This window comes from Acomys minous, assembly GCF_964271855.1.
Source record: "Acomys minous genome assembly, chromosome: 8".
Lineage (NCBI taxonomy): Eukaryota > Metazoa > Chordata > Mammalia > Rodentia > Muridae > Acomys > Acomys minous.
Window position 1 is genome coordinate 62,458,420 of NC_140489.1, and position 26,233 is coordinate 62,484,652.

A 26,233-nucleotide genomic window follows, 5' to 3' on the forward strand; every position below is an offset into this window, starting at 1 on the left:
TATTTATACCAAAAATGTTAAGGGCAAAAAAGTACTAATAAAATACCACTTTAAACAAACTGTGCCTGGAATTTTGTTCTTGAGATACATGTATACCGTGGCAATTGCATATCAAATAGAATTTGACTTCATACACACACACACACACACACACACACACACACAGTTGAGCATGACATTAGAATAATAATAAGCACTCAACTTTAAATGAAACAATGGCAACATGTATAGATGGAATTTTTTAATATTTGAAATGTTTTATAATGAAGACCCATAATTATAAGACTATCTACTGTTCTTTTAACCCATTAAGTCTCATATACACATGTGTTTATGTGTGTGTCTCTAAATAGTAAAATGTTCCAGTAACTTAAAAGCAAAAAAAGATTTAATTGTGTCATTCTTTTCTTGTAATTACTTTTCTATATTTAAGGACATCTATACCCTTGGCCCAAACAAACACAAGTCAGTGTAGCCGACTGAGCTTTAAACCATAGTTTAATTTTCAATATCTGTAACCTAGTAGTAAAATGAACCAGATGTAGAATATTTAAGTGATTCACTATGTAGTGTGTCAAATCAATGATAGAACGCATAGAAAAGTAAGGGATCAGTTTTGGGAAAGGTGTAAGGTGGTTAATGTGGAAACTTATAAATGCTAATTTTAATAACAAAAATAGTTTTAAATGTAAACGAATGTTAAATTAACACATTATAAAAGAGTATAGCTTAAATAAACTGGGACTCACATATTACAATAGTAAAATTAGGACAGAATGAACCAAAGATATGAACAGTTTTGAAAATTCTCTTTTAAGCCTACTTCCAGTAGAAATAGTCAGGCTTTTTTTCCTGTACATAGTTGATGCTTTGTCTATACCATTTATAGTAGAAAAATAAATTCTTTAGCAACCTAGAAACAGTTTATAAAACTCTTAAAGTTTAATATTCTTTGCCAGACATGCCAATGTTAAACTGACAGCTATAAATTAAAGCTATATAGACAATAGGTATAAGTAATATAGAACAAGTTAAGAATACTACATTTACCGGATACTTTTTCTTTTTAAAAATTACTGTACTTTCTTAATTCCTGTGTGCTTTGCAATAGGAATAATAGGGACTTTGTTCTCTTAGAAAAGATAATAATAGGATAATTTATAGTATATATGTACTTCAATAATTGCCTAATTTGTTGTTATCTTGACTGAAATTGGAAGTACAATACCTATGATATAACAATTGAAAAAGAATATTTTAAGACAAAATGGAGCAAATCAAACTCTTAGGAGCCTTGAATCTCAAAATCATCAATTTACTATAATACAAATAAGGAAACCTTAAAATTGAAATATAAAGGTTACAACATTGACCAAAGAATTTCTTTACTACACAAAATATGATCCAGCAGTAAAAAGCAAACCATTTTTTCCTTTTCCAGTAAAACAAATGGTATGATTTGATAATAAAATAAATTTGAATATAGCCCAACTAAATTTACCTATTACCCAGCCAGAAAGCTTTATTATAATTTAGTGTTCTGTTTGTATCTTCACTAACAAAATATTTTACCCTAAAGCAGCAGTCATTTATAGCAACTCTGGTACCAACATCAAAGGGGGAAAACTTGGTTTAAAAAATGGTTCAAAATCCATTCTGGGTTGTAGAACAACGTATCACAGAAAGAATATGAATACAAGTGTGTGACTTTATATATACATACTCCAAGGAGCCTGTCAGTACCCAAAGTATTTTTATTGCTGTATTAGCAATGGATTTTTTTTTTTTTTTTTTGGGATATATTCTCAAGGGCCACATAAAAATAGATTCAAGGAACAGATTAAATTGAAGTCCTACATTAAATGTTTGGTTTAAAGAACTTTCTACAACAAATTTCATGTTTATGTATGAAAAGTTATATAACCTTATATGAAAATGTCATGGAATATTTTTCTACACTATACTAAATGTATTCCCTAAGAGGGAAAAATTAAAATATCTAAAATATATTAGATTAAGATTACAAGACCATCATAGATCTTTTGAACATGCATCTGTTTACAGAATTAACCGTATACAAAATGTATTTCCATTATAGATCATAAAGAAATGAGTTGGTGACAACTATCCTTACACCACATTATCAACTCACTTTAACCACAAGTTGTGTCCTTGGTATGTGAGTAAAAGAAACAGGTTCCTTCACTCCTCATCAAATCATCCACAGATTTACTTATTAGATGAAGGTGCAGAATGTGAAATCTGTTACACGATTTTTTTTCCCTTTCTTTCAAACAACATCCCAAGCATGGCATAGTAGCCTCAAATTAAAAAATACTTAACTGGGCTTTAGTTATCTATACAGACTGCTTATAAGTAAATTAAGTCCCCAAATTAGCACATCAAATAACAAAACCAGCCATAAAGCAGGCTGAAAGCATTAAACGTTTCATATATGAGCTTTTAAATCATTTAATTTCTATAGAAAAATTTTATTCACAATATAATGTGACAGAAATTGCCACAGGAATGATATACTGATTGCAATAAGGTTGCATGCAGCAGCAGCTTTGCATTTTTATAACTATTTGTTTATAAAAATTAAACCTCTCCAGTCATGCTTACCACATGTTTTTAGATTTGTAATGTAAGTGAATAGGGAATACCATATAGTTCAAAGAGTAAGTCTCGCCATTTTGAATGTGGATTATCTGTATGAAACATGAAATATATACTACTAAACCCTGAAACATGCATGTCTAGTTTTGCTTTTGTCCAATTTCAAGCCATCTGCAATCACATTATATTTATATAATACCAAGTGGATCTGTCTGCAATTGTGGTTGAATTAGCTGAGGTTGCAATGGTGGTGGCAACTGAAGCGGTACCATTGCTTCCACCAATTGTCCTGGATTTGAAGGTGGTGGAGGAGCCACAGTGTTCGCAGTTTCTACAATTTCTCCATTGTAAAAGAAAAACTGGCACTGCTGAATAAAGGTTTCAACGACAGATTGATGGATCTTAGTGGTAGACAGAAACTCCCGATTTTCAAAATCAGGTCTCATCAAAGTTGGCCAAAAACAGATGGATAAGTTGTCTGCTGTCATTAGGTTGATTTTATTTTGCTGACTAACCCTGAAATTATGAAATGGGGGAAAAAAAATCAGAATGCATTGCAATTACAGAATCTCAAACCTAGTTTAACATTTATGCTAATTTTTATTTTCAAATTAAATACTTCTCTTAACATTCTATATTCAACTATATTCTAAAACAAGACAGGAATCAATACCTATTTCTTTTTGAGAATGCCAGATAGTCTAAAAGATGTTGCCTGCACCCCGAGTCTTAAAAGTTTACATATGGCAGTCTTTTCAATTTGAAAATATCCTTTTCTTCTAGGTTAAGAAGGCCAAGTGACAAACACTAATGGCTTTCTAAATAGCAAGTTCTAATTGTGTCATCCAAGACTACTGTGGGAGATTAAAAAATAAATCAGCGTACGTCATCTCCTTTAAACGAGCTTTGGAAAACTTAGCATAACCCATCCAGTCAAAAATATTTTAACAACTATGAAGGAAGTTAGCTCCTAGCAGACTATGAACAATCTTTTAAAACATTAAGCATTTTGTACACTATTAAAATTTCATCTGAAAGACAATACTCAATAAATTCTACTTTAGAATTTCTCAGGATTCAGCATCAGTTTACAAATGGTCATGGAATATTAAATGACTTTTACCCAGTCCTTTAAATATGTGAGCAAGGACTTCTATCACCATTTCTTGTAGGCAAAACTTGTAAGACACAAACTTAGATTGTAAACTATAAATTATTACATTAAGAGAGAGTACATAGTTAGGAGTTTATTCAGTCATCTCATTTTACACAAAGAAACAGTTCAAAGTGGGCATCATAGTATATACCTGTAATCCCAGCTATCAGGAGACTGAAGGAGTAGGATAGTGGATTCTAAGCCAGCCTGAGCTACAGAAAGAAAGGGGGAAAAAAATGTCCAGAAGCAAGAAAATCTTTAAGATTGAAAAAACGAACAAATAAAAAACCTAAACCATAGGAAACTCCCAGGCACAGGAATCACTCATCAAAAGTTAAATAGCAGCCTAACATTGTGTTCTGTAAAGAAGTAATTTCTAGTTAAAAGAGACTCAACTGGAACAGTCTGAATAAAGTCAGCCATTTGTTAATAAGTAGGAGGTGACTAGTTTGTACAGTGTGGTCTTTTATGCTGCAGTTTCATGCTAGGCTCGGGAATTATCTACCAAGTTAAGGATACAGTCTGAAGTCTAACCGAAGGTACTCATCAATTAGAAATTAGGATACTCAAGGAAAGCTTCATGGGCAAGGTAAAGTTTAAGGTTAAGTCAAAAGTAATGTGGGAAGAATGATAGGAAGGGAGGGAAAGTGAGTTACAACCATGGCTACAGCTTTTGTCAGAACATTCTGGAAGGCTTGTTAAAAACATAAAGTGCTGGTGACTATTGGAAGATTGTGATTTATTATGCCTGTGGTGAGGCTTAATAAAATATATTCCTTACAAATTCTCAGATGGCTGCTGTTTGAGGTACCATACTCTCAAACTACTGGCAGCATGTTATGATGTGCCACAAACTGATACTCTTGAATAATTGGTATTATTAATAGTTGTTAATTAACCGCTGTTTATGGGAAAAGGAAGTGTTACTACTTAGTGCAATTATCCTAAAGAGTTCCATTTTAAACACTGAAAAATCTTTAGGGCTGGAGAGATGACTCAAGAATACCTGTTGGAATGGCAGAGACCCTGAGTTCCAATCCCAGCACCCACCTTGTGGTCCACAACTATCTGAAACTCTAGTTCCATGGCAACCGATGCTGACTTATGATCACCACAGGCATCAGGAACGAATGCATGTGCAGATGTATATATAAGCATACCATATAAAATAATATAAAAAAGCCAAAACAATCTTTATGCAAAGATGTTTTAGAAAGATCATCTTGAGGCTGGAGAGATGGCTTAGACGTTAAGAGCACTGGCTGCTCTTCCAAAGGTCATGAGTTCAATTCCCAGAAACCACATGGTAGCTCACAACCATCTATAATGAGATCTGGTGCCCTCTTCTGCTGTGCAGGTGTACATGCAAGAACACTGTATACATAATAAATAAATCTTGGGAAAAAAAAAGATCATCTTGGCATTAGATCAAGGGAGGGTAAAAATAAAAGTTGATAGAAGAACGACTATTAACGTTAGTAATTCCTGAGTGAGAAATAGTAAATAAAGTTGTGGTAAGGGAAAGAAAATGGAAAAATAATTAGGAAAAAAAATGGGCTTGATACTCATTGCATAAAGGAGTGGAAAAATATAATCAAAGAATCATTCCACAGGATAAATACAATTTTGTCAATCTGTCAAAAACATGTATTTGTCTTCCCCTAGAATTCTAGCCCCATGAAGGCTATGACTTATTTTCTTCAGCACTGTGAAGATACGTGTGTGCGCGCGCACACACACACACACACACAGCTTTATCAAGTTACAGTCTAGCTCCTAGTTAGCTTCAGCTGTCAACTTCATATAGTCTGGAGTTATCTAAAGGAGACTCAATTGGGGTACTGGTACTATCTCAAACAGATTGGCCTGTGGGTATGTCTGTGGGCTATTTCCTTGCCTGAAGATAGTAGGGCCTAGCTCACTGGGCCTGCTACCAAAGCATGCTAAGCAAAGAGCCCTGGGCTGTATGAAAAGCTAGCTGAGCAGGAGTTAGGGAGCAAGTCAGTAAGCAGCATTCCTCCATGCTTCAGCTCCTGTCCTGCCTTCACTTTGAATGATAGGTGGGGTAAACCTAAGCCAAATAAATCCTTTCTTCAAGATAGGAAAATGTAAGCCAAATAAGTCCTTTCTTCCTCTAAGTTGCTTTTGGCTAAGGTGTTTACTACAGCAGTACAAAAGAAAACTACCAAAATTTTAATCCCAGCACTCAGGAGGCAGAGGCAGGCACATCTCTGTGAGTTTGAGGCCAGCCTTGTCTACAGAGCAAGTTCCAGGACAGCTAGGGCGACAAAGAGAAAATCTGTCTCAAAAAACAAACAACAAAAACAAAATAAAAACAAAACTCAAAAGAAAACTAGAACTGTGCAGTAGAGTGTTTCTTAATAGTATGTACAATGAAAAAAGATTTATATGGAGCTGAGCATGGTGTCGCACACCTTTGATCCTAGCACGCAGGAGGCAGAGGTAGGCCTACACAGTGAGTTTAGGACAGCTAAGGCTAAATAGAGAAACCCTGTCTTGAAAAAAACCAAAAAAGAAAAAAAGAAAAGAAAAAAGATTTATATATTCTGAAACAAACTTATCAACATACAGACTAAAGCTAGCCAATGAAGTCATAGCACAATCTGAACAGTACTGTCTATAACCTGGAATTGCTCCTCTCTTTACTTTATCTTTATTTTGGTCAGTCCAAATAAGCCTTCTCTTTGTGTTTTTGTGTATTAAACATGCTTTTAGCTGTGCTGTTTATTATTGTACATAGCCAAAGACAGTTCCAGAATACAGTACTTAAGGTAACTTTGAAGGTGGGCCAGTATTGTGACTCTTTGAATATACTTTGCCCTGTCCCTTCTCACAATCTTTTAAATCAAATCCAAGTTTTAATTCAGCCTGCTATGTTCACAAAGTGTTACCATTGTCTATATTAAGTAAGGCATAAAGCTTACGTATATACCATCAACAAAACACCAACCATTAGTTATTTTTCAAAAGGGGAAATTCTTTCAGTCTACTATAATAGTATCGTTGACAGTTTCTTTTTAAAAAGGGACTTGGAAAAAATAAAATAAAAAGGGACTTCTACAGCTAGTATAATTTTATATATGACAATGATAGCAATAATAAAAACTTTAAGCATTAGTTAATAGACTCCTTTAAAAAGAATAGATTAAAATGTATTTCACTTGGGTCTCATTATGATTCCTGCACTTTATTTTCTTGCGGTGAGGATCAAACGTGGGGCTTCCCAGATGCTAGGCAAATGCTCTATCACGGAGCCACAATACAATCCCGCAGAATTCTTTAAATTACGACTAAAAATTTTTTTGAATAAACTTTTGGTAAAAGTATATTTTTATTTATATTTGTGCAGATAAAAATATACACAAATACAAAAATAAAACTCCACCTCCCCCAAAAAGAACAAAATTAAGAACAACTCCGTGAAGTGTTCTTTTTCTCATTTCTTAACTGAGAAATAGTTTGTCTAAGGTTACAACTGTGACAACATTGCAAACTGTAACCTGTTTGACTACATTGTCTGAGCAAGTCTTAATAATCAATACTACAATGCCTCCCACTTAACATAATTTCCAACTGTAACATATTTAAAGTTATGAATACAGGAAATTATTGTCCTATATTTTGAGTAACAGGACAGTTTGGGATAAAATTTCCCCATATGGAATACATAAAATATACAACATATAGTAGACAAAGTGATGTGAACCACGTAAGAGTTGTACTCTACTTATGATTTCTTTCTTTAAACCCAATTTCTTCAATTCCAAATAGGTTGATTTGGTTAATTTGGCTATTGTCATTTTCCAACATTCTAAGACTACACACAGGAGAACTACTACTAAAAAAACAAAAAACAAAAAGAAAAACAAAACAAAATAAAAAGAAAAACAAAAAACCAAACACCTGAGAAAACAATGTATTGTAAGGATGAGTGTAGAGTTCTGTGGTAGAGTACTTGCCTAGCATGTGGAAGTCCCTGGTTTAATTCCTAGTACAATAACTAAGCAAAGAGACAACCACTGATCATACGTGAAAAATAGTAACCATGAAGCTTTATAGATATTGATTAGATAATATAAATAGCCATTACAAAGAACCCAAACAGAACCTTATGTGTAGTCTGTATTCTCCTTAGTAGAAGTTACAACTATCCAGCTTATAAATGTTACAGGTTTGAGACACAAAGAGCATTTTATTTGTAAGTACCTGTTTAGATGCGTTATCACGTATCTGAAAACATCATAGTTTACAGGGTGAAATTTCTTAACAATTTCTTTCAAGGCATGAAGGCGTTCTGTTTTATCTGGGATTTCTGTGAAAGATGAATTTTTGGATACAATTAATAAACTTACAAATATCCAGTTAATATTTACTACAAAAGCATCTTATTAACAAACATTATATCTTGTATACCATCATTGCATATAGAAGCCTCAGTGCACCCTCCCTTTGCCTCTCGTTATCTGTGAGAGTAGCTAAAAACAAGTATCTCTAAGGTCATATATGGGAATCCTGATTTTATTTAAATTTGGTGGATACTTTTAAGAAATAGTGTCTATTCTCCACAGTTATGTGGAGAGCAGGGACTGACTCTGACATGAACTCTGGTGCCCCTTATTTGACCACTTCCCTGTGGTGGGGAGGCCTGGTGGCACTCAGAGAAAGAATAAGCAGGCTACCAAGATGAGATTTGATAGCCTGTGACCATATAGTAGGGGAGGAGGTCCCCCTCGGTCTTAGACCTAAGGAAGGGGAATAGGGTGAAAGTGGGAGGAAGAGAGAAATGGAAGGGTACAAGTGATGGGATAACAACTGAGTTGTAATCTGAATAAATTAACATAAAATTTAGAAACAGAAATAGTATCTAATAAAGTGAATCTTTTAACTATAAATTCCTCTGGCAAAAGATATTCAAAACCCATCATCATTAACCCTACCGCCCAAGCTTAAGCTTACTTGCTGCTTCCAATAGCTCTGGGTGGAGCGAATATGGAATCAAAGGATCCGGCAGATCAGCAAAGAAAGCTTTGAGAGCTCCAGCTACAGCATTTACTGTCACTTCCATTGATACTAGATTGATATTATGATCTATAAGACAAAAATCAAAACTTAATTATATAATGAAATTTTAACTTATTGCAGAGGTAAACTAAATGGACACTTTTCTGCCAAAAGACATTTCTCATCAATTACTTTTCTTTAGGCCAGTAAACTATACAGATCCTTGCAAAAAGCATTTTATTAACAAACATTATATCTTATATACCAGCATTACATATAGTGCATTAAAGAATTTACTGTTCTTCTAATTTCCTGCTTAAACAAAGACTTTAAAATCCCAAGAGAATAGAAGGACAAATAAATCAAATTATGTATATCAATTCAAATATAGAGCTGGGCTCAGTGGCACATGCCTGTAATCCCAGTTCTTGGGAGGCAGAGGCAGGCAGATCACTCTGTAGACCAGCCTGGTCTACAAAGTGAGTCCAGGACAGGCAAGGCTACATAGAGACACCCTGTCTCTAAACCAAAAAGCAATTCTAATATGCACCTTTAAACTCTTATCTTGAAAAGGGCAGATTTAAAGAACAAGAAAGGAACATGCCAAAGATATATCATAAGGTTTATTTGATATCAGCAAGTCACTTAGTGTAAAAATATAGATCAGAAAAAAATTATTCCCTGACTTAGAGACAATCATTACTTATATTTTAAAGCATGCTTCCTTTGAGCCCTTTTTATGATCACTGAAAACATGACCTATTTACTCATCTTACTGGACAAGCATTATCTCATTATCCTCATATTTGTTTTTTCATCTCCACTGTGTGATGAGAAAAAAAAATGAGATCTAGAAAGATTAACTTGCCTGAGGCAGACATAAGTGGCAAGACTAAAAAATAAAGCCACCAAATTGAATTCAAGACATCCAACTATTATTCTGCCCTCCTCACTCAAAGTGAAATTGTACTAATTGAACATTATAAAAGCCATTTTCTTTACTGTTTCTTAAAAATATGGTAGAGTGTTTTTGGCAACATGGCATACTTTTTACACATGTATTACCATTCAATAAGTGATTATTTGCCATTGTAACAAACATAATTAATTTTACCTCATTACAATAATCAATATTTACAGATACACAGGTGGCTCCTCCTCCTTTTAAAAGTATAAATACTGTAACAAATGCCTTTAACAAGTTCACACAAAGGCCATTGGAATGCAAATTCCTTGAAGTAGAATTTCCAAACAAAAGAATCTAATTTTAAGATTCACAAACTGTCTCTCAGAATGTACTTATAACAGGTATACAAAATGTGTTTGCCTACATTACCAACAATATTTTTCACTGATAATAAATTAAAACAAAATTGTCATTGGTTAAGGCTGAGTATATTCTCAAAAGTATACTAATGGTTTCATCTGTATAGGTAACTCTATATACTCTTGAAGATTTTGTTTTTATATTCTTCTGGAGAAATTTTACACTTTTAAGTAGCCTAGATTGTTATTCATTCATGATTTCTATGTTTCTTACCAAATTTAGGCCCTTTGCAGTAAAAAACTATAGCAATAATCACTTACTTCCCCCTAGTAGTTTGATTTTCATTTTTTAGTTTTATCTTTGATCACACATGGAGTTCCTTACTAGTTAGGGACTCACTTTTGAATTTGCTCCTAAAGATTAGCTGTTATATTTTTAAAAAGCATTTTTACATAGCACTATTTTGGATATAATAGTTGCTAATTCATCATAAGCAAATTTACTCTTTTTCTAATTTTGGGAATAGCTTTATAGCTTCTGTTATTGTTTTATTTATAGATAGCTTAATGAATTAGAATATAATTAGAATAAATTAGGGGAAGAACTAGTACATAGTCCATAATGTATCATAGCTTACCTCAAAATGTTTGCTTTACATTAATCCCTGCAGTCTTAGCATATGAAGAAGATTCTTATTTCTAAACTAGACCGATACATTTTATTGCCAACAACAGACTGTTTTGAATATCTTTCTTTTCAATATCTTCTTTCTTGTCTTCTAGCCTTTACACATCAAAATATAGATGCAAAACTGTATTTTCTTAACCCAACAGTTTAAACTGTCTCAAATCTTTTATTCTAAATGCATTAAAAAATTTGGTATTTCCCGCTTCCTCTTATAATTTCCTAATATCTACCTTCCTAAAAAGATGACAGTTTTATTTTGAAACTATATTACCTTGATCAAACTGCTTTTGAATGTTGTCTTGATCAGTTTTATTTCCACTAACACGGTACAGTCCTTCGGTACATAATCCTAAGAAATTAAAACAGATGTTTTTATAAACACATACATTCATAACAAAGAATATGCTTAACTATAATAAATCTTTAGTGACCAGTCAAACTGATTACACTTTACAGAAATATTAAAAAATTGATGTCTAGTATCACTCCTGGAGCAGTATGTCAGGGCCTTTGCATAAGACAACATACTATTTCTCTGTCTACTTGGTTATAAGTATTATACTGGGAAAAATTTAACTCTCAGAAATCTATAAAGATAAAACGAACAAAAATTTTCTGTCAGAAAATTTATGAGGACAAGGTCATATTCACAAAAACTATGAGTTATTACTGACACAGCCAATGTGGATTAGGTATTCTTGGGAGTATTCAGGTATGTGAAAGAAACCAGACTATGTCTGATATGGTAGTACATGTCTATAATCATAGCCCTTGGGAAAATGAGGCAGGAAGATTCTGAGGTTAAAGCCTGTAGAGGGATTTTAATCCAGCAATGTGGCTACTCTGGTTGGAATACAGACAAGTCTTCAGCACACCTTTAATCCCAAACAATCAAGGTAAAGTTAGTTTGTAGAAGGAAGCACCAATGTTTGAAAGTGACTGTCTAATTGAGACTAAGTGACAAATCAGAGAAAGATTTGACACAATGAGTCAGAGAAGGGCTGGAGAGTTGACTTAGAGGTTAAAAGCACTCTTCTGGAGGTCATGAGTTCAACTCCCAGCAACCATATGGTGGCTCACACCCATCTATAATGAGATCTGGTGCCTCTTCTGGCCTGCAGGTATACATGCAAGCACAGCACTGTATACGTAATAATAAATAAAAAATAAATAAATCTTTGAAAAATGAGTCAGAATAGATTGTGGGGAGGATACAAGCTTCCAGGACTAGGCCTAGGTTGGCGGACAAAGGCAGTATGCCTCTGAGACAACCACATCTGGAGAATAAAAATTACACGACAATTAAATCTGGAGAATAAAAGTTACTTTTACAAAGACCAATCTGGGTTCAATATCAAAAGCCTGTTCTATAAATTAAATAAATAAGTAAATGAGTGAGTGAGTAAGGAAAGGAAGCCAGAAACAAGGGATATCCTTGCCTAGAATACAGAACAAACACTTAACACTCTACAATCAGGGGCTTAGGAAATGTCTCAGTGGATAAAGTGCTTGCCATGCAATCTGGAGGAGCAGAGTACCAATCCCCAGAACTAGGCATGTGTGGCAGCCACCCATAACCCCTAGCATTCTTGGGGTAGAATTGGAATTTCTAGGCCAAGCTGGCTAGCTAGACTAGACAGAAATGGCAAAGTCTGTTTCAGTGAAAGACCCAGCAAAACAAGGAAAACAGAATGATTGAGAAAAACACTAGACAGTACGTGTATACACACACACACACACACACACACACAGAGAGAGAGAGAGAGAGAGAGAGAGAGAGAGAGAGAGAGAGAGAGAGAGACAGAGAGACAGAGAGAGACAGAGAGAGGGGGGGGGGGAAGGTGTGCACCCTAAACAAAAAACTTATCCACCAAAGGCAGAACCTAGTCATCAGTTAAAAATAATGAAGAGAAGTAGAAATAAAGCTTCCCCACTGAAGAAGTGTCACATGCGGATGTGGTGTTAGGGCTTGCCCCCAGTTTCTAGCCTGCAACTCTTGACTGTTTGCCTTCTGATACTGAATTTAACAAGTCTCACACAGCAGCTAAACTGTCTTATTAAACATACAAACAAACAGACAGACAGATAAACAAGCAAAAACTCTTATATTAATCTCCTTCTGTTTTTTAAAAATAGAAATCTGAAACAGGTAAGTTATAAAAGAAGAAAATAAAAAGCACGGCTAATATCTTTCCCTTTTGATTCAATCATGCTAATACTATAAACAGGAACATATCTCTCAAGAACACATTGTCACTTAACGCCAATGATTTAATGGTCAACTCTTTTTTTTTTTTTTTTGAGATTTAGTTAGTGCCAGTAGATTTTTTCAACTTCTTTCATGTGCATTACAAACAAGAAACACTTATCAAATGAATTCTATCACATCTTTTTTTCTAGAGCATTACACCAATTAAAACACCTCTTCCTCATTGACACTTTTCTTGCTATTTCCACTTAGAGTCAACTTCTTTAGAATTCCCATAGCACTTTAAAACTAACTATTACCATTAAGTACTTCAGACTAGAGGGCAGTAGAACTCACTCTTGTATTCAGCTGTGCTAACATTATTAGCAATGTCCCGTAATCCTCAAGGTCCTTCCCACCTTAAAGTGGTTTTTCAGGGAGACACTGCATTTCAGGGACTACTTGGCAACGCCTAAAAATATTTTTGGTTGTGCTAACTGGAGTTATTAGTTCTTTTATTGCTATGACAAAATACCCAATAGAAACAATATTTTTATTTGTAGTTCGCTGCTTGAGGGTAAGGTTCATCAAGATAAGGAAGTCATGTGAGCAGGAATAGAAGGCAACTGACTGACTGCATTATGTCTAAAGTCAGGAAGCGGAGGAGGAGCTAATGCTTAGCTTGTCTTCTCTGGAACCCTCTATAGCCTATAGAATGGCTTCCATCCAATTTGGAGTGGGCCTTCCCACATCTATTAATGTAATCTAGAAATTTCCTCAAACATGCTCAAACATTTATCTCCTAGGTGATTATAGATCAAGTTGACAATATTAACTATCAAGGAGACCTGCTGAAATTATAACAATGATAAAACAACAAAAGATATATAGTTAGGTGCATAAGCCAAATAGCTTTGTTTCAGCTTTGATTTATAACTTCTCTTTTTGTTGTGATTATTATACGACACATAACTTGCAAAGATGTAATTTGTGGTACTAACGGTAAAGGAGTTTTTACTTACTTTTGAAACAAAGTTAAACTGAATTCAAACATATCTGTTAAAAAGTTTAAGATATACTGGGTGTAGTCGTGCATGCTATTAATCTCAGCACTTGGGAGGCAGGTATATGTGAATTTCTATGGGTTTGAGGCCAGCCTGATCTATACAGTGAGTTCTAGGACAGCCAGAGCAACATGGTGATACTCTGTCTCAAAAAACACCAAAAAAGTTAAGATGATCATTATAACACCCTGATAAAAATTAAAAAGACAATTAAATTCTCCTTTACTCTCTTAACAAATCGATAAGAAAGAAAGAAAGAAAGAAAGAAAGAAAGAAAGGAAGAAAGAAGCGAAGAGCATGATGTAGCTTGTAAGATACCATCACAGGACCACAGCACAAATGTGTGAATGTAAAGAAGTGAAAGACTAATCAAGGTACTAGCAGCCACACCTTTGGTATCAGCCACTTAGAAGGCTGAGGAAGGAAGAACACTTGAACCCAGGAGTTCAAGGACAGGCTAAGTAACACAGAAGACCCTGTTTCAAAAAACAAAACAAGCAAAAACAATAGAACAAAATAAACCTGAAAGGATTGAAAATGTATCAATGCAAAAGATAGCTGGGGTGGCTATCTTAATTACTAGAAAATAATGAGACTATAAGATAAAAAATTAAGAGGTAATCCATCAAGATGATGTAGTAATTGACATACATGCCAACGGAGCATTCTAAAATATAAGAAGCAAATTTACACAAAACTAAATTCAATTATAAAAGAGATAGCACAATAGTATAGGCAATAATGATGAAAGCAGATAGATAAAGATTACCAAGGAAACACAAGACTTAAGTAACATCATAATCTAACTAGACCAAGCACAGAACATCCAAAAACAGAACATATAAGGAATGTTTCTAGGACAAATCATATCATGTATTAAGTCACATAACAAGTCTAAACTAATTTAAAAATCCTGAATACAGAACTTGTTCTCTAAGCACAAAGGACTTAAAGTATAAATCAGCAACAAACGAAAATTTGTACATAAATGGAAATTAAACTGCATATTAGTATGGATCAAATTACAAATGAAATTAGAACCTACTTTGAGATGAATAAAATGAAAAACCTATATGATGCAGCAAGAGAGTTTGCAAGGAGAACTCTGTGGCTGTACACCTACACCAGATAAGCAATAAAAGAGAATATGCACGTGTGCAGGTCTAGGTTTAATCACCAGCAACACAAAACAAAGAAAGAAATAAGCAAGCACTCCATTTTAAGGTTAACTTTATGGGCCTATAAAAGAGTAACACTCTATACTCAAAGCTAGAAAAATAGTGAATTATAAATCAGAAAACAAGGTAGAAAAACAACATCAACAGCTCTCAAAGTTGGTTCCTTGAAGAGATCAACGAGCTGGGCAATCTTTTAACCAGACTCACCAAGGATTATCAGGGAAAGGAAAAGACTCTAATTATCAAAATCGGAAACAAAAATACAGTGATATTACTGAAAGAACAGAAATTTAAAAAATACAAGACAGTACACTATGAAACTTTTACACCAACAGAACATGTAAGTGAAGCGAAATGGGTGTATTTTTAGAAATACACACTAACAAAACTCACTAAAGAACCAGGAAACCTCTAGAGACCTGTAATTTAAACTGATTAGAAACACCCAGCAGTAAGAAAAATCCAGAATCACATGACCTTATTGATTAACTACAATATCTTTTTAAAAAGATCAATAGGAATTAATCACAAATTTTTAAAGAATATTGAAAGAAAATTTTTGTAATTAATTTTTAAAAAGAGAATGTGATTATTCTAAATGTCAAAGTAAAGAAACCACCAGAAAAAAGAAAAAGAAGAAGAAAAAAAAAAGACTAATTTCCCCTGTAAGTAAAAATCTTCACTAAAACACTGGTAAACCAAATTCATTAGCACATTATGATTATAAATCAAGAGCAGCCAGGATTTATAAAATGTTAACAACCTCAACCCACAATAATCAATTAATGTAATAGAATGCAGGGAGAAAAATATCTAAGTATTTTAATTCTACGGAAAAAGCATTTGATAGAATTCAACACCTTTCATGATAAAGTATCAGTAAGGGTAAAAATATGACTAACATCTAAGAACTTTAGAACAGAATCTACAGACTAAGCCCGAGACTCCACAGCATAAACACTTAAACCCTAGAGATATAGACAAACCACTTAATGAAATTATAACAAACCCTCCAAATCTAGAGAAAGAAATGTCCAAACATAAGAGGCAACTGAAATCCTAAACAGAGAAACCTTGCCCTAACTATAGTAACAAATACTAAGCAAAGAAATGATGAAGCAAAAACATCAATTCATAAAGGCAAACACATCAGAATATCAGCCCTAAAAGTCAAGAAAGCCTGGAATAATTTACTTGTAGTCCTGAAAGTAAGAGCCAATCAAGGTTAATATATTCAACAAAGCTATCTTTTAAAGTTGGTGGATGAGGACAGTTGAAGAAAAGTATAAATTTAAGCATATCAAGAACACCAAGCCAGCACTGAACGGACACTTAAAGAAAGTAAGTCTCGATCATAAGCACATGAGAAAAAAATAAATAACTACCACAAGAGGAATAAGTGGTAGGAATTCATCATATTCAGCACTGGAAAGAAAACCTTTAATAGTAATGTGGAGAAATCAATGATCAATCAATAATCCAACCATGTATAAAAGCAATTCTACCCTCCAAAAATCACAGGAATTAGCAAACATCTCTCAAAATGATTGCCTTAAGTGTAAATAGACACACACACACACACACACACACACACACACACGGGGGGGGGGGGGGGGAAGAATAGCTGACGAGATAAAAAAAAAAAACCTAACAAGTGTCTCCAAGAAAAATGATTCATTGCTAAAGACACCCATGGACAAGGAATCAAAGGATGGAAAACCATCAAATGAACAGGAACTGAAATGGAGCAGGTGTAGTTATTCTGTATCTGATAATGTAGACTTCAAACTGATATTACTCAGAAAAGAACGGTCATACATAAAGAGAACAATTAATCATGAAAATATAACAATTATAAATATATATACAACAAACACTGGGGCTACCAAATTAATGATAGACATAAAAAGTCGGGGGGGGGGGAGGCTGATACAATAATATAATTTCAATATCCCACATTCATCCCTAGATAGGCCATTCAGACTAAAGTCAAATTTTACCACTAAAACTCAATGGTAGAACCATAAATACATACAACATTCCATTTATCAGGTATAAAATATACTGTCTTTTCAATAGGCCATGGAACCCTCTCTAAATTAAGACCATATTCTAGGCCACAAACAAAGCAAGTCTTACTAAATACAAGGAATCTCAATAAAATCTTGTATCTTATCCAAATATTTGGCAAGAGAATTAGTAATTGGGAGCAAGAAAAACTTTAGAAACTATACAAATACAAAGACTGAACAATAACACCTATGTTAGAACCTCTGGAACATTAAGCCAAAATATATTCTTCCATACGCCACTTTTGGTCATGGATAGTTTTATTTCAATTGATAAAAGCTAGAGTCATTTAAGAGGAAACCCCAACTGAGAAAATGCCCCCACCAGACTGGCCTGTGGGCAACACCACCCCTGAGCAGGAGGACCAGGGGTGTATGAATGCTGGAAACTGAACTGAAAGAAAGCAGGCTGAGCAAGCGGTGGGAGCAAGTCAATAGGAGGCATCCCTCCATGGCCTCTTTCAGTTCCTGCCTCCAGGTCCCTGCTTTGTGTTCCTGCCTTGGCTTTTCTTAGTGATGTACCTGAGGGTTGTACGATGAAATAAACCTTTTCCTCCCAAGGTTGCTTTTGGTATTTTAATACATCAATAGAAATTCTAAGACTGTTTTTATCATAGCTGCTGCAAAGTAATACTAATTTTAATTAGATAGCCAAATAATGACTCTCAAGATCATACCAAAAAATAATAATAATAATAAGACAACTCAAATTCAGAGCCAGTAGATGACCAAAAACAAAAACAAACCAAAAACAAACAAACAAAACCCACCAAAATATCAGAGCATCAAGTATCTGATTTCAAATTATGCTACAGACTTGTAGTACTACAATCAGCACAGTACTAGCCCCCAAAACAGGTATGTTCATCAGTAGAAGAGAACAAAGGACCCAAAAATAACTCACATAGTTATTACAAAGACCTAATTTTTCATAAAGTTCTCAGGAAGGGGGGGAGAAATGAGACAACCTACAAAACAGAAAAAAAAAACAAATCTTTGCCAACTGTATAAAAGAAAGAAATTAATACCATTATGGGGAGCTAACACATGCTTGCCATGCAAACATGAGGACCTGACTTCAATTTCCCAAAGTCATGTTAATATAAACAAACAAGGGAAGGAAGGAAGGAAGGAAGGAAGGAAGGAAGGAAGGAGGAAGGAAGGAAGGAGGAAGGAAGGAAGGAAGGAGGAAGGAAGAAAGGAAGGAAGGAGTGAGTGAGGGAAGGAAGGAAGGAAGGAAGGAAGAAGGAAGGAAGGAAGGAAGGAAGGAAGGAAGGTAGATAGGTTAGTCTGGAGGGGAAGCTCTGTGGTTAAGAGCATGTACTACTCTTGTAGAGGACTCAAGTTCAGTGTCCAGCACTTTCAGGGCAGCCTATAACTACCTCTAACTCCAGCTTCAGGGAATCAAACACTTTTCATACATTCACAAAACTACAACAATATACAAAATTTAAAAGATAAATGTCAAAATAAAATAAAACAAACCTTTGAACAACAAGCTATGCCTATAATTTCAGTGTTTGGGAGTGGAGACATAGGGATCCTCGGGCATTGATGACCAGCCAGTACAGCTGAATCAGCAAGCTCCAGTTTCAGTAAGAGACTGTGTCTCAAAAGACAAGGCAGAAAACTTCTACACACAGACACACAAACATGTATAAACATTTGTAAGTAAAAAAAAAAAAATTAATGAGATAATCAGTAAATTTCAAAAGAAACAGCTGTTCAAAAGTAAGTGTACAGTATCTTTACTTACTAGAGAAATACAAATTAAACTGCTTTGAGACTCCATCTTACTCCATCTAGAATAGCTTTTATTTAGAAAAGAGATCACAGACTGAATATGTTGCTCAGTTGGTAGACTGTTTGCCTATCCTGAATAGCCAGGGCTACATAATGAAATCCTGTCTCAAAAAATAATTAAGATTGTCTCTTTTTATTTATGTATCTATTTAGTTATTTATTTTATTTTTGAGACAAGCATCTCACTGTACAGCGCTTGGATGGCCTGGAACTTATAGAAGTCCACATGCCTCTGCCTTCGAGTGTCGGGATTAAGGTTATATGCTACCATGCCTGGTCCTCTTTAATTTGTAGGTGAAAATAACACCAATAACCAATTCTAGTTTAGAAAACATTCTTTAAAAAAGATTTTTAATTTTAATTATATAGCATGCATATGTGACTGTGTACTAGTATGTGCACATATGTGAAGGTGCCTGCAGAGGCAAGAAGAAAGCTAACATGAAGGCTAGGAATTGAACTTGGATCCTCTTCAGAAACAACACTTGCTCTTAGTAAGCCATCTCTACAAATCTGTGTGTAATGTGACAAGAGCAAACATTTGGTTATAAAACATTAAGAATTAATTATGTACATAGTTTTAGGAATTAGAAACTACTACTTTAACAGAGAATATATCCTAGTGGATGGTGGGTAAAATAAAACCAAAAACGTTTAGCTCTTTAACCAGTTAAATGATCGCATATTTCAGTAAGACAGTGTTGTCAGTAAGATAAAGTAACATGGTCCAAAGCTAGGAAAGCATAAAAGTAAAATTAATATACTAGAGGACTAAAGAAATTTGTTGGTGAACATAGGATAAAAAAAACAGCCTGTAGAAACATTTCAAGGGCTAATTTACAATTCCTTTGTGCTAGTAAAGAAATACCCATATTGTTTTTAGTGGCTTACTCGTTTCTTTTTAAATTCAATTAATTAATTTTTATGCATATGGATGTTTTATTTACATTATTTCTGTGTATCACATGCATGTCTAGTACCCTCAGAGACTAAAGATAACTGTGGCTCTCTAGGGACTGGATTACATGCAGGCAACTGTGAGCTGCCATGTGGGCACTAGGATGAAGTTGGTCTTCTGGAAAAGCACTCTGTGCTCTTAATGGCCGAGACATCCTTTTAGCACCAGAACCTGCACTGATAAACTCGTGACAATAAGTACAACTTCTGACAAGTATCTAATAGTGAGCTGCAGTTATTTAAAGACTAGAATTCTAAAAGCAATTGAAATACTTCTTTAATAATGTTCTACAAAACAAATCAACAAAAAGCTACCCCCCCCAAAAAAAACCCTAAGAATTAAAAACAAAACAGTCAAACAAAAGCATATGTGACATGAAAACAGAAACAAAAAGCTATTTCAAACAAGCGTGAAAGAAGCATACCAAAAAACTATAATGGAGGATCCCTGAATAAATTCTGGGAGAGTAATTCTTGTAATGTTTTTCAGAACTCAAAAATATAAGACATATAAAAGATGCCATGCCATCTCTGCCATGAGATGATTAACAATGAACTAAAGTACAGCCTTTGCTCATTAAGTTGTTTTTTGGTTCACAGCAACAGAAAAGTAATATAAGACTAACCCATAAACCCATCAAAAGATGATTTTAATTACTGCATATAATTAATCAAGATACAGTCATATTGGCTATAGTTGGGTGACTCTTAAATAACCCAACATGACTGATAACCAACACAAGAAGAGGAAATGGACTGGTGAGATGTTTCAGTAGCTAAAGATGGTTCAAGCTAAACCTATTTCCATGCCAGGTACATAGCAGATGGAGAGAGCAGACTCCACCAAGTCATCTTCTGACTCCATAGGAGCACATGCTCACACCCATACACAGACAAAATAAACAAACACAATTATTTTTAAAATAAAAGAGAAAACAGACACCCAGTGAGAGTGCCTGTAAGCTGAGGAACCATAACTGAAATTAAAAGCAAAGGAGAATTCTACCTAGATTCTCAAACAGAGCATTAATCCTGGATGCTTTAATTTCAGAATTCTAGCCTCCAGATCTGACAAAGTAACTTTGTAATTTTATTGTAGGCAGCTTCTAAAAGTCTTACAGCAGCCTCAAAAAACTAACAAAAAAGAAAAGCTTCCTCAACAGGATAAGCACTATTTATGAAAGAGCTACAGTGAAATCCCAAAGCTGTCTACCCCATTAGATAAGGAACATCACAGAGGAACTGCTTTCACGCTGGAATGCACCAATGCATTAGAAATTCAATAAAAAGAAACAAAGCCATACAAATATAAAGAAGCAAAGCTATACCTACTTAGACAGCATTATATACATATATTTACACACATACACAAAGTTTAAAGGAATACATACAAACAAAAAACTAACAGAGCTAGTACGGTAACTCAGTCAAATTATAGGGTCAATATTCAAAACACTGTATATTGCAGTATTTCACTAAAAAGTGTAATTTAAATAAATTTCAATTAAATAGTACCTAGTAAAATGCCTGGGAATAGTTGTAGGAAGGATCTGGGGGTGGGGGGAGACCCAGGAGCAGTTAAATAAATGAAAAGAAAACAACACTGCTTATGGCAATACTATCAAAATAATCTAGGTTAAATGTAATCCATATTAAAAGAAAAATAAGAGATAGTTAAGACATATAAGCATAAAGAACACAGTGTTAACAATGATATAAACAGTGTTGACCTCTCATATACTGCTTACAGTATAACTTTTCACAATAGTCAAGAGGTAGAAGCAACCTGAATGTGACTACAAAATAATAAAGGAGACAAACTATGGGCGATCACAATGATACATGCTATTACACAGGTGAATCGCAAATAACATTAAGTCAGAAAAACTAGACAGAATCTTCAGATAGTATATGCTTATACTTAAATGATATATTCAGAATAAGTCCATTGGAAGAGAAAGCAGATTGGTAAGCTGGAGAAAGTAGGGAACTCTTATAAGCATAAGGTTTTCTTTAGAGCCATTAAAGAATTTTGAAACAAGTCAAGGGGTGGCTTTACAATATGAAATATAATACATATCACTGGGTTGTACATTTTAATATGGCTAGTTTTAAGTTTATGAATTTTACCTTAAAAAACCTTTAAAATTTTAAATTATTTAATATTGATAGCCATGATTCTTTATTTCCTCCTCTGGTTGTAGAGCCTCTCTTTTGCATAGTGTGTCAACAATTTGAACTTTTCTTCTCACTTTAAATGTTGATCCTGAAAATTCACTAACATAGAGCTTACATTAATTTTTATATACTGACAACTACCAAAATAGCATCTAAAAACCAAAACACTTTCCTGAGCTTTGTAGCCATATATGCAGCAGAAGTTTAGCCTTTTACTTGAATATTCCACAGACACATTAGATGCAACATATACAAACTATCTTGAAAGTGTTTAATGTTTTACTGTGATTCTACTTGTATTAAATATGGACATTGCTTCTACTGCATGAAAATTGACCCCTCACAGCAAACAACTAAAAACATGGGAAAATTCAACCTTTTAAAAGAAGCACTAAATCCCCAGCTCAAAATTGTTATCCATAGGGAAAAGCAAGTGAGATAAGCTATATGAATGCCCCAATTTGGTGCCTAGAGAATCTTCAGATGACAGTGGCAGGAGGTGGAAGCCTAACAGTTGTGACAATCTAGCAGATACAGGTTAAGAGATCAGAAAGACTGAAGCCTGTCCTGTGGGGCACAGTACACAGGGGTGGTGTGGCGCTAAGAGCCTCATTCACGTATGAAATTCTCTACAAACTGGCTGAGTACTGTACATGCAAGACAAGAAAAGTTCTGTAGGCAGAAATTGAAAGTTATTCTGAGAATACCTTTTAACACATAGGGAGTTGAGTAAAATCTTGCTACAGTAAGTAATTATAACTAGGCATAAGTAATCTGGATCCTTGACATTTGAGCAATTTAAGCTAACAATATATAAAGAGTATAAAACATGACCCAGTGGTATCTATCTCAGGAATTCAAGGTTCGCTTACTTGAAAATCAACCAATATAATTCACTATATGAAACTGAGTAAAAATGTTGTGATCATCTCTGAAGATGCAGAAAAACTTTGTCATAAAATTAACATCAGCCAGACTGAAGGCTTTTCATCAAAACTAGATTCTGCAGAGATGACAGAAGATGCATAAGAATGTGATCTCCTTCATACAAAACATCCTCATAAACATGGCTCTGATGCAAGTCCCTCCTTTTATCTTAAAGAAATTAGCATATAAAACCTGGGAGTCACCGGCGAATGTGGGACATGAAGAATCTTTTAGTTTCTCCTATCTACTAGTGAACCAGCCCAAAGGTCAAGACTGACTGGATAAAAAGCCTTCTTGTTAAGAACGAGTTGACCTTCACAGCTGAAATATACAAGGTTGTATAAGTACAAAAAATTTTTTTGTGGTCATAGTGTGTCTTATGCTCATGATACTGGATACTACTACCAAAGCTGATGTAATTGTAAGCGATGTTAAGTTCTACTTACAAAGTGTGAACTATAAGGGGACTATGGGAAACTGACACTGTCTCAGCAGCCATTTTTATTTACTGTTTTGTTTTTTTGCTTCTGTCCAGAGTGTTGTCGATGCAGAGTCCTTACAGTAAGATATGTTTTATGGAAGTAGGCATATAACCACAAGGACATTTATTTAAGCATGGGATAATTAGTTTCTATTACAATAAACATACTGATGAATTTAAAAAAAACCAACACCCTTTAGGGAAATTTTCTAGGAATATTAGAATACTTTCTCAACCTAATAGAGCATTAATTTTTTTTTAAGGTAATAGGATTTGGATGAAGCTCACTGGTAGATAGCTTGCCTAACATGCACAGTACCCCAAGTTTGACCTCGAGCACCATTGGTAAAAAATACAATGCTAACATTATATATAATTATACAACATTAGATGCTTTTTGAGGCAATGAAATTTTTCTATATAATAGATAATATTCATCTCTTGTAATTCTTAGAACAAAGTCAATTCATTTTAAACCCATGTTTTTTGGGGGTTTTGGTTTTTTACTTTTATTTTTTTATTAATTCATTCATATTACATCTTAATTGTTATCCCATCCCTTGTATCCTCCTATTTCTCCCTCCTTCCCACTTTCCTCCTACTCCCCTCCCCTATGACTGTTCCTGAGGGGGACCTCCTCCCCCTGTATATGCTCATAGGGTATCAAGTCTCTACTTGGTAGCCTGCTATCCTTCCTCTGAGTACCACCAGACCTCCCCATCAAGGGGACATGGTCAAATATGGGGCACCAGAGTTTATGTGAAAGTCAGTCCCTACTCTCCACTCAACTGTGGAATGTCCTGTCCATTGGCTAGATCTGCGTAGGGGTTTGATGTTTACTGCACGTATAGTCCTTGGCTGGTGCCATAGTTAAACCTATGTTTTTATCAAGATTGTTCAACATTTAATCCTCGAAACAAGAAAGCTGATTATAATGAATGTTCATAGCTTCTAATAGAGCTTACAATATGTAAATGGCTAAAATACAATTTTAAAATAATGGAAACCATTTATATATCCTCATTTCTTGTGAACTCCAGGCTGAACTCTGTGCTGGTGATTATGCTATAGTTCGCTCTGAGAGCTGTAAACAGAACACTCTTTTTGAGACAAGGCCTCACCATTTAGCCCAGGTTGGTCTGCCACTCAGCCTCATGAGCTGCTTGGATAACAGGGAGAGGAACCAGAACCAGCAGCACCTAAAGTGAATTCTTATGCAACTGACAATCTGTGCCAAAACTTATAATCAGTTTACATAAATCTGTAATAAGAGCAAGCAATACAGAGGAAGATTCTAGTTTTATTCTAGGCAGTGTATTCCCATATATTTAAGCTATTTCCATCAAAGCACTTAAACATGCACATTACCCATTATTTGACCTACAATGACTCAAAGAACTGAATTAGGTGAATATATAAATTAAAAATAAATTTTAAAAAATAATTGAGGGACAGGCGTGATGGCGCATGCCTTTAATTCCAGCACTGAGGAGGCAGAGGCAGGTGGATCGCTGGGAGTTCGAGGCCAGCCTGTTCTACACAGTGAGTGCAGGACAGCCAAGGCTATACAGAGAAACTCTGTTTCAAAAACCAGGAAAAAAGAAAAAAAGAAAAAAAAAAAAGAATTCAATTAGAATTGTAGTCACTTCCCTCAATACAGGTCACTCATTTACTATGAAAATACTCAAGAATTTGGTATTTTAAAAATAATTAATTTTCATTCTATTGTAAAAAGAATGTTCATTTTGAGTTTGTTTTCTTTTTTAAATAAAACTATTATTTTAGTATTTTCTTCAGTCATATCCCTAAGGCCTATGGATGGGATGTAGTTCAGTTGGCGGAGACACTTCCTTAGTGTGCATGAAGCTCTGGGTTTGGTCCTCAGCACCAAATAAAACTGGGTCTACTTATGTATGCCTGTTATCATAGCACTTGGGAAGCAGAAGAGTAATATCAGTTTAAGGTCAGCCTAGGATATATGAAATTCTTTCCCCATACAAAACAACAAATATGTCATATTCACAGGCCTAAATATATTACTACAGAAAGTAAGAAATCATTGACTCCAAAGCAGAGAACTAATATTAGAAAAATCTTTGCATTTGTTTTTTCCTGTCTTAAAGTCGAACAAGACATCTGTTTAAAACGCCAATTTTTAAGTGCTTGTTAAAGGAGAGAGTAAGTGCATAGCAAATGTAGACTCTAGAAACTAACACATATTAACTGAAAGGGGAGATATATTGTCTCAATCATGATACTAAGTGAATAGCAGTATTGTGCCATATTCTACTAAAACCAGAAGTTACCGTTCCTCATCAAATAGACAAACCAGTATATTTATACAGAAGTAAGTTGATAATTGGACTAAAGGGTAAGGCACCCATGAATAAAATTGAGCATTATTATTTAGATAAGACATGGCTATACTAGCTTTTAAAAATGCCTACACACACACATACACAGACACACAAACACACACAATTAAAAGTATTACAAGCAAATAAGGCTGAAACTTACGTAGCTTATGTTTTTAAACTTTTTTTTATAAGTGTAGTTCATCCTATCACATAGGCTCATGGTTAACGAGTTCATTTAAAACATGCTCAATAGCCAGGCACGCTGGCAAATGCCTTTAAA

At 34.5% G+C, this 26,233-nt stretch overlaps 1 protein-coding gene across 2 annotated transcripts in view; it reads right to left on the reverse strand.

Moving 5' to 3' along the window:
• Nucleotides 1-226: 226 nt before the first annotated feature.
• ARHGAP5 (Rho GTPase activating protein 5) overlaps nucleotides 227-26,233 on the reverse strand; it is a 63,308-nt gene continuing 37,301 nt past the window's right edge. For both annotated transcript variants that reach the window (XM_084791788.1, XM_084791787.1), the window contains exons 4-7: nucleotides 11,023-11,100; nucleotides 8,753-8,884; nucleotides 8,003-8,108; nucleotides 227-3,135 (exon numbers count right to left, since the gene is read on the reverse strand). In XM_084791788.1, the coding sequence (XP_084647914.1) occupies nucleotides 2,808-3,135; nucleotides 8,003-8,108; nucleotides 8,753-8,884; nucleotides 11,023-11,100 (644 nt within the window). In that variant the 3' untranslated portion in view covers nucleotides 227-2,807. The remainder of the gene's footprint in view (nucleotides 3,136-8,002; nucleotides 8,109-8,752; nucleotides 8,885-11,022; nucleotides 11,101-26,233) is intronic.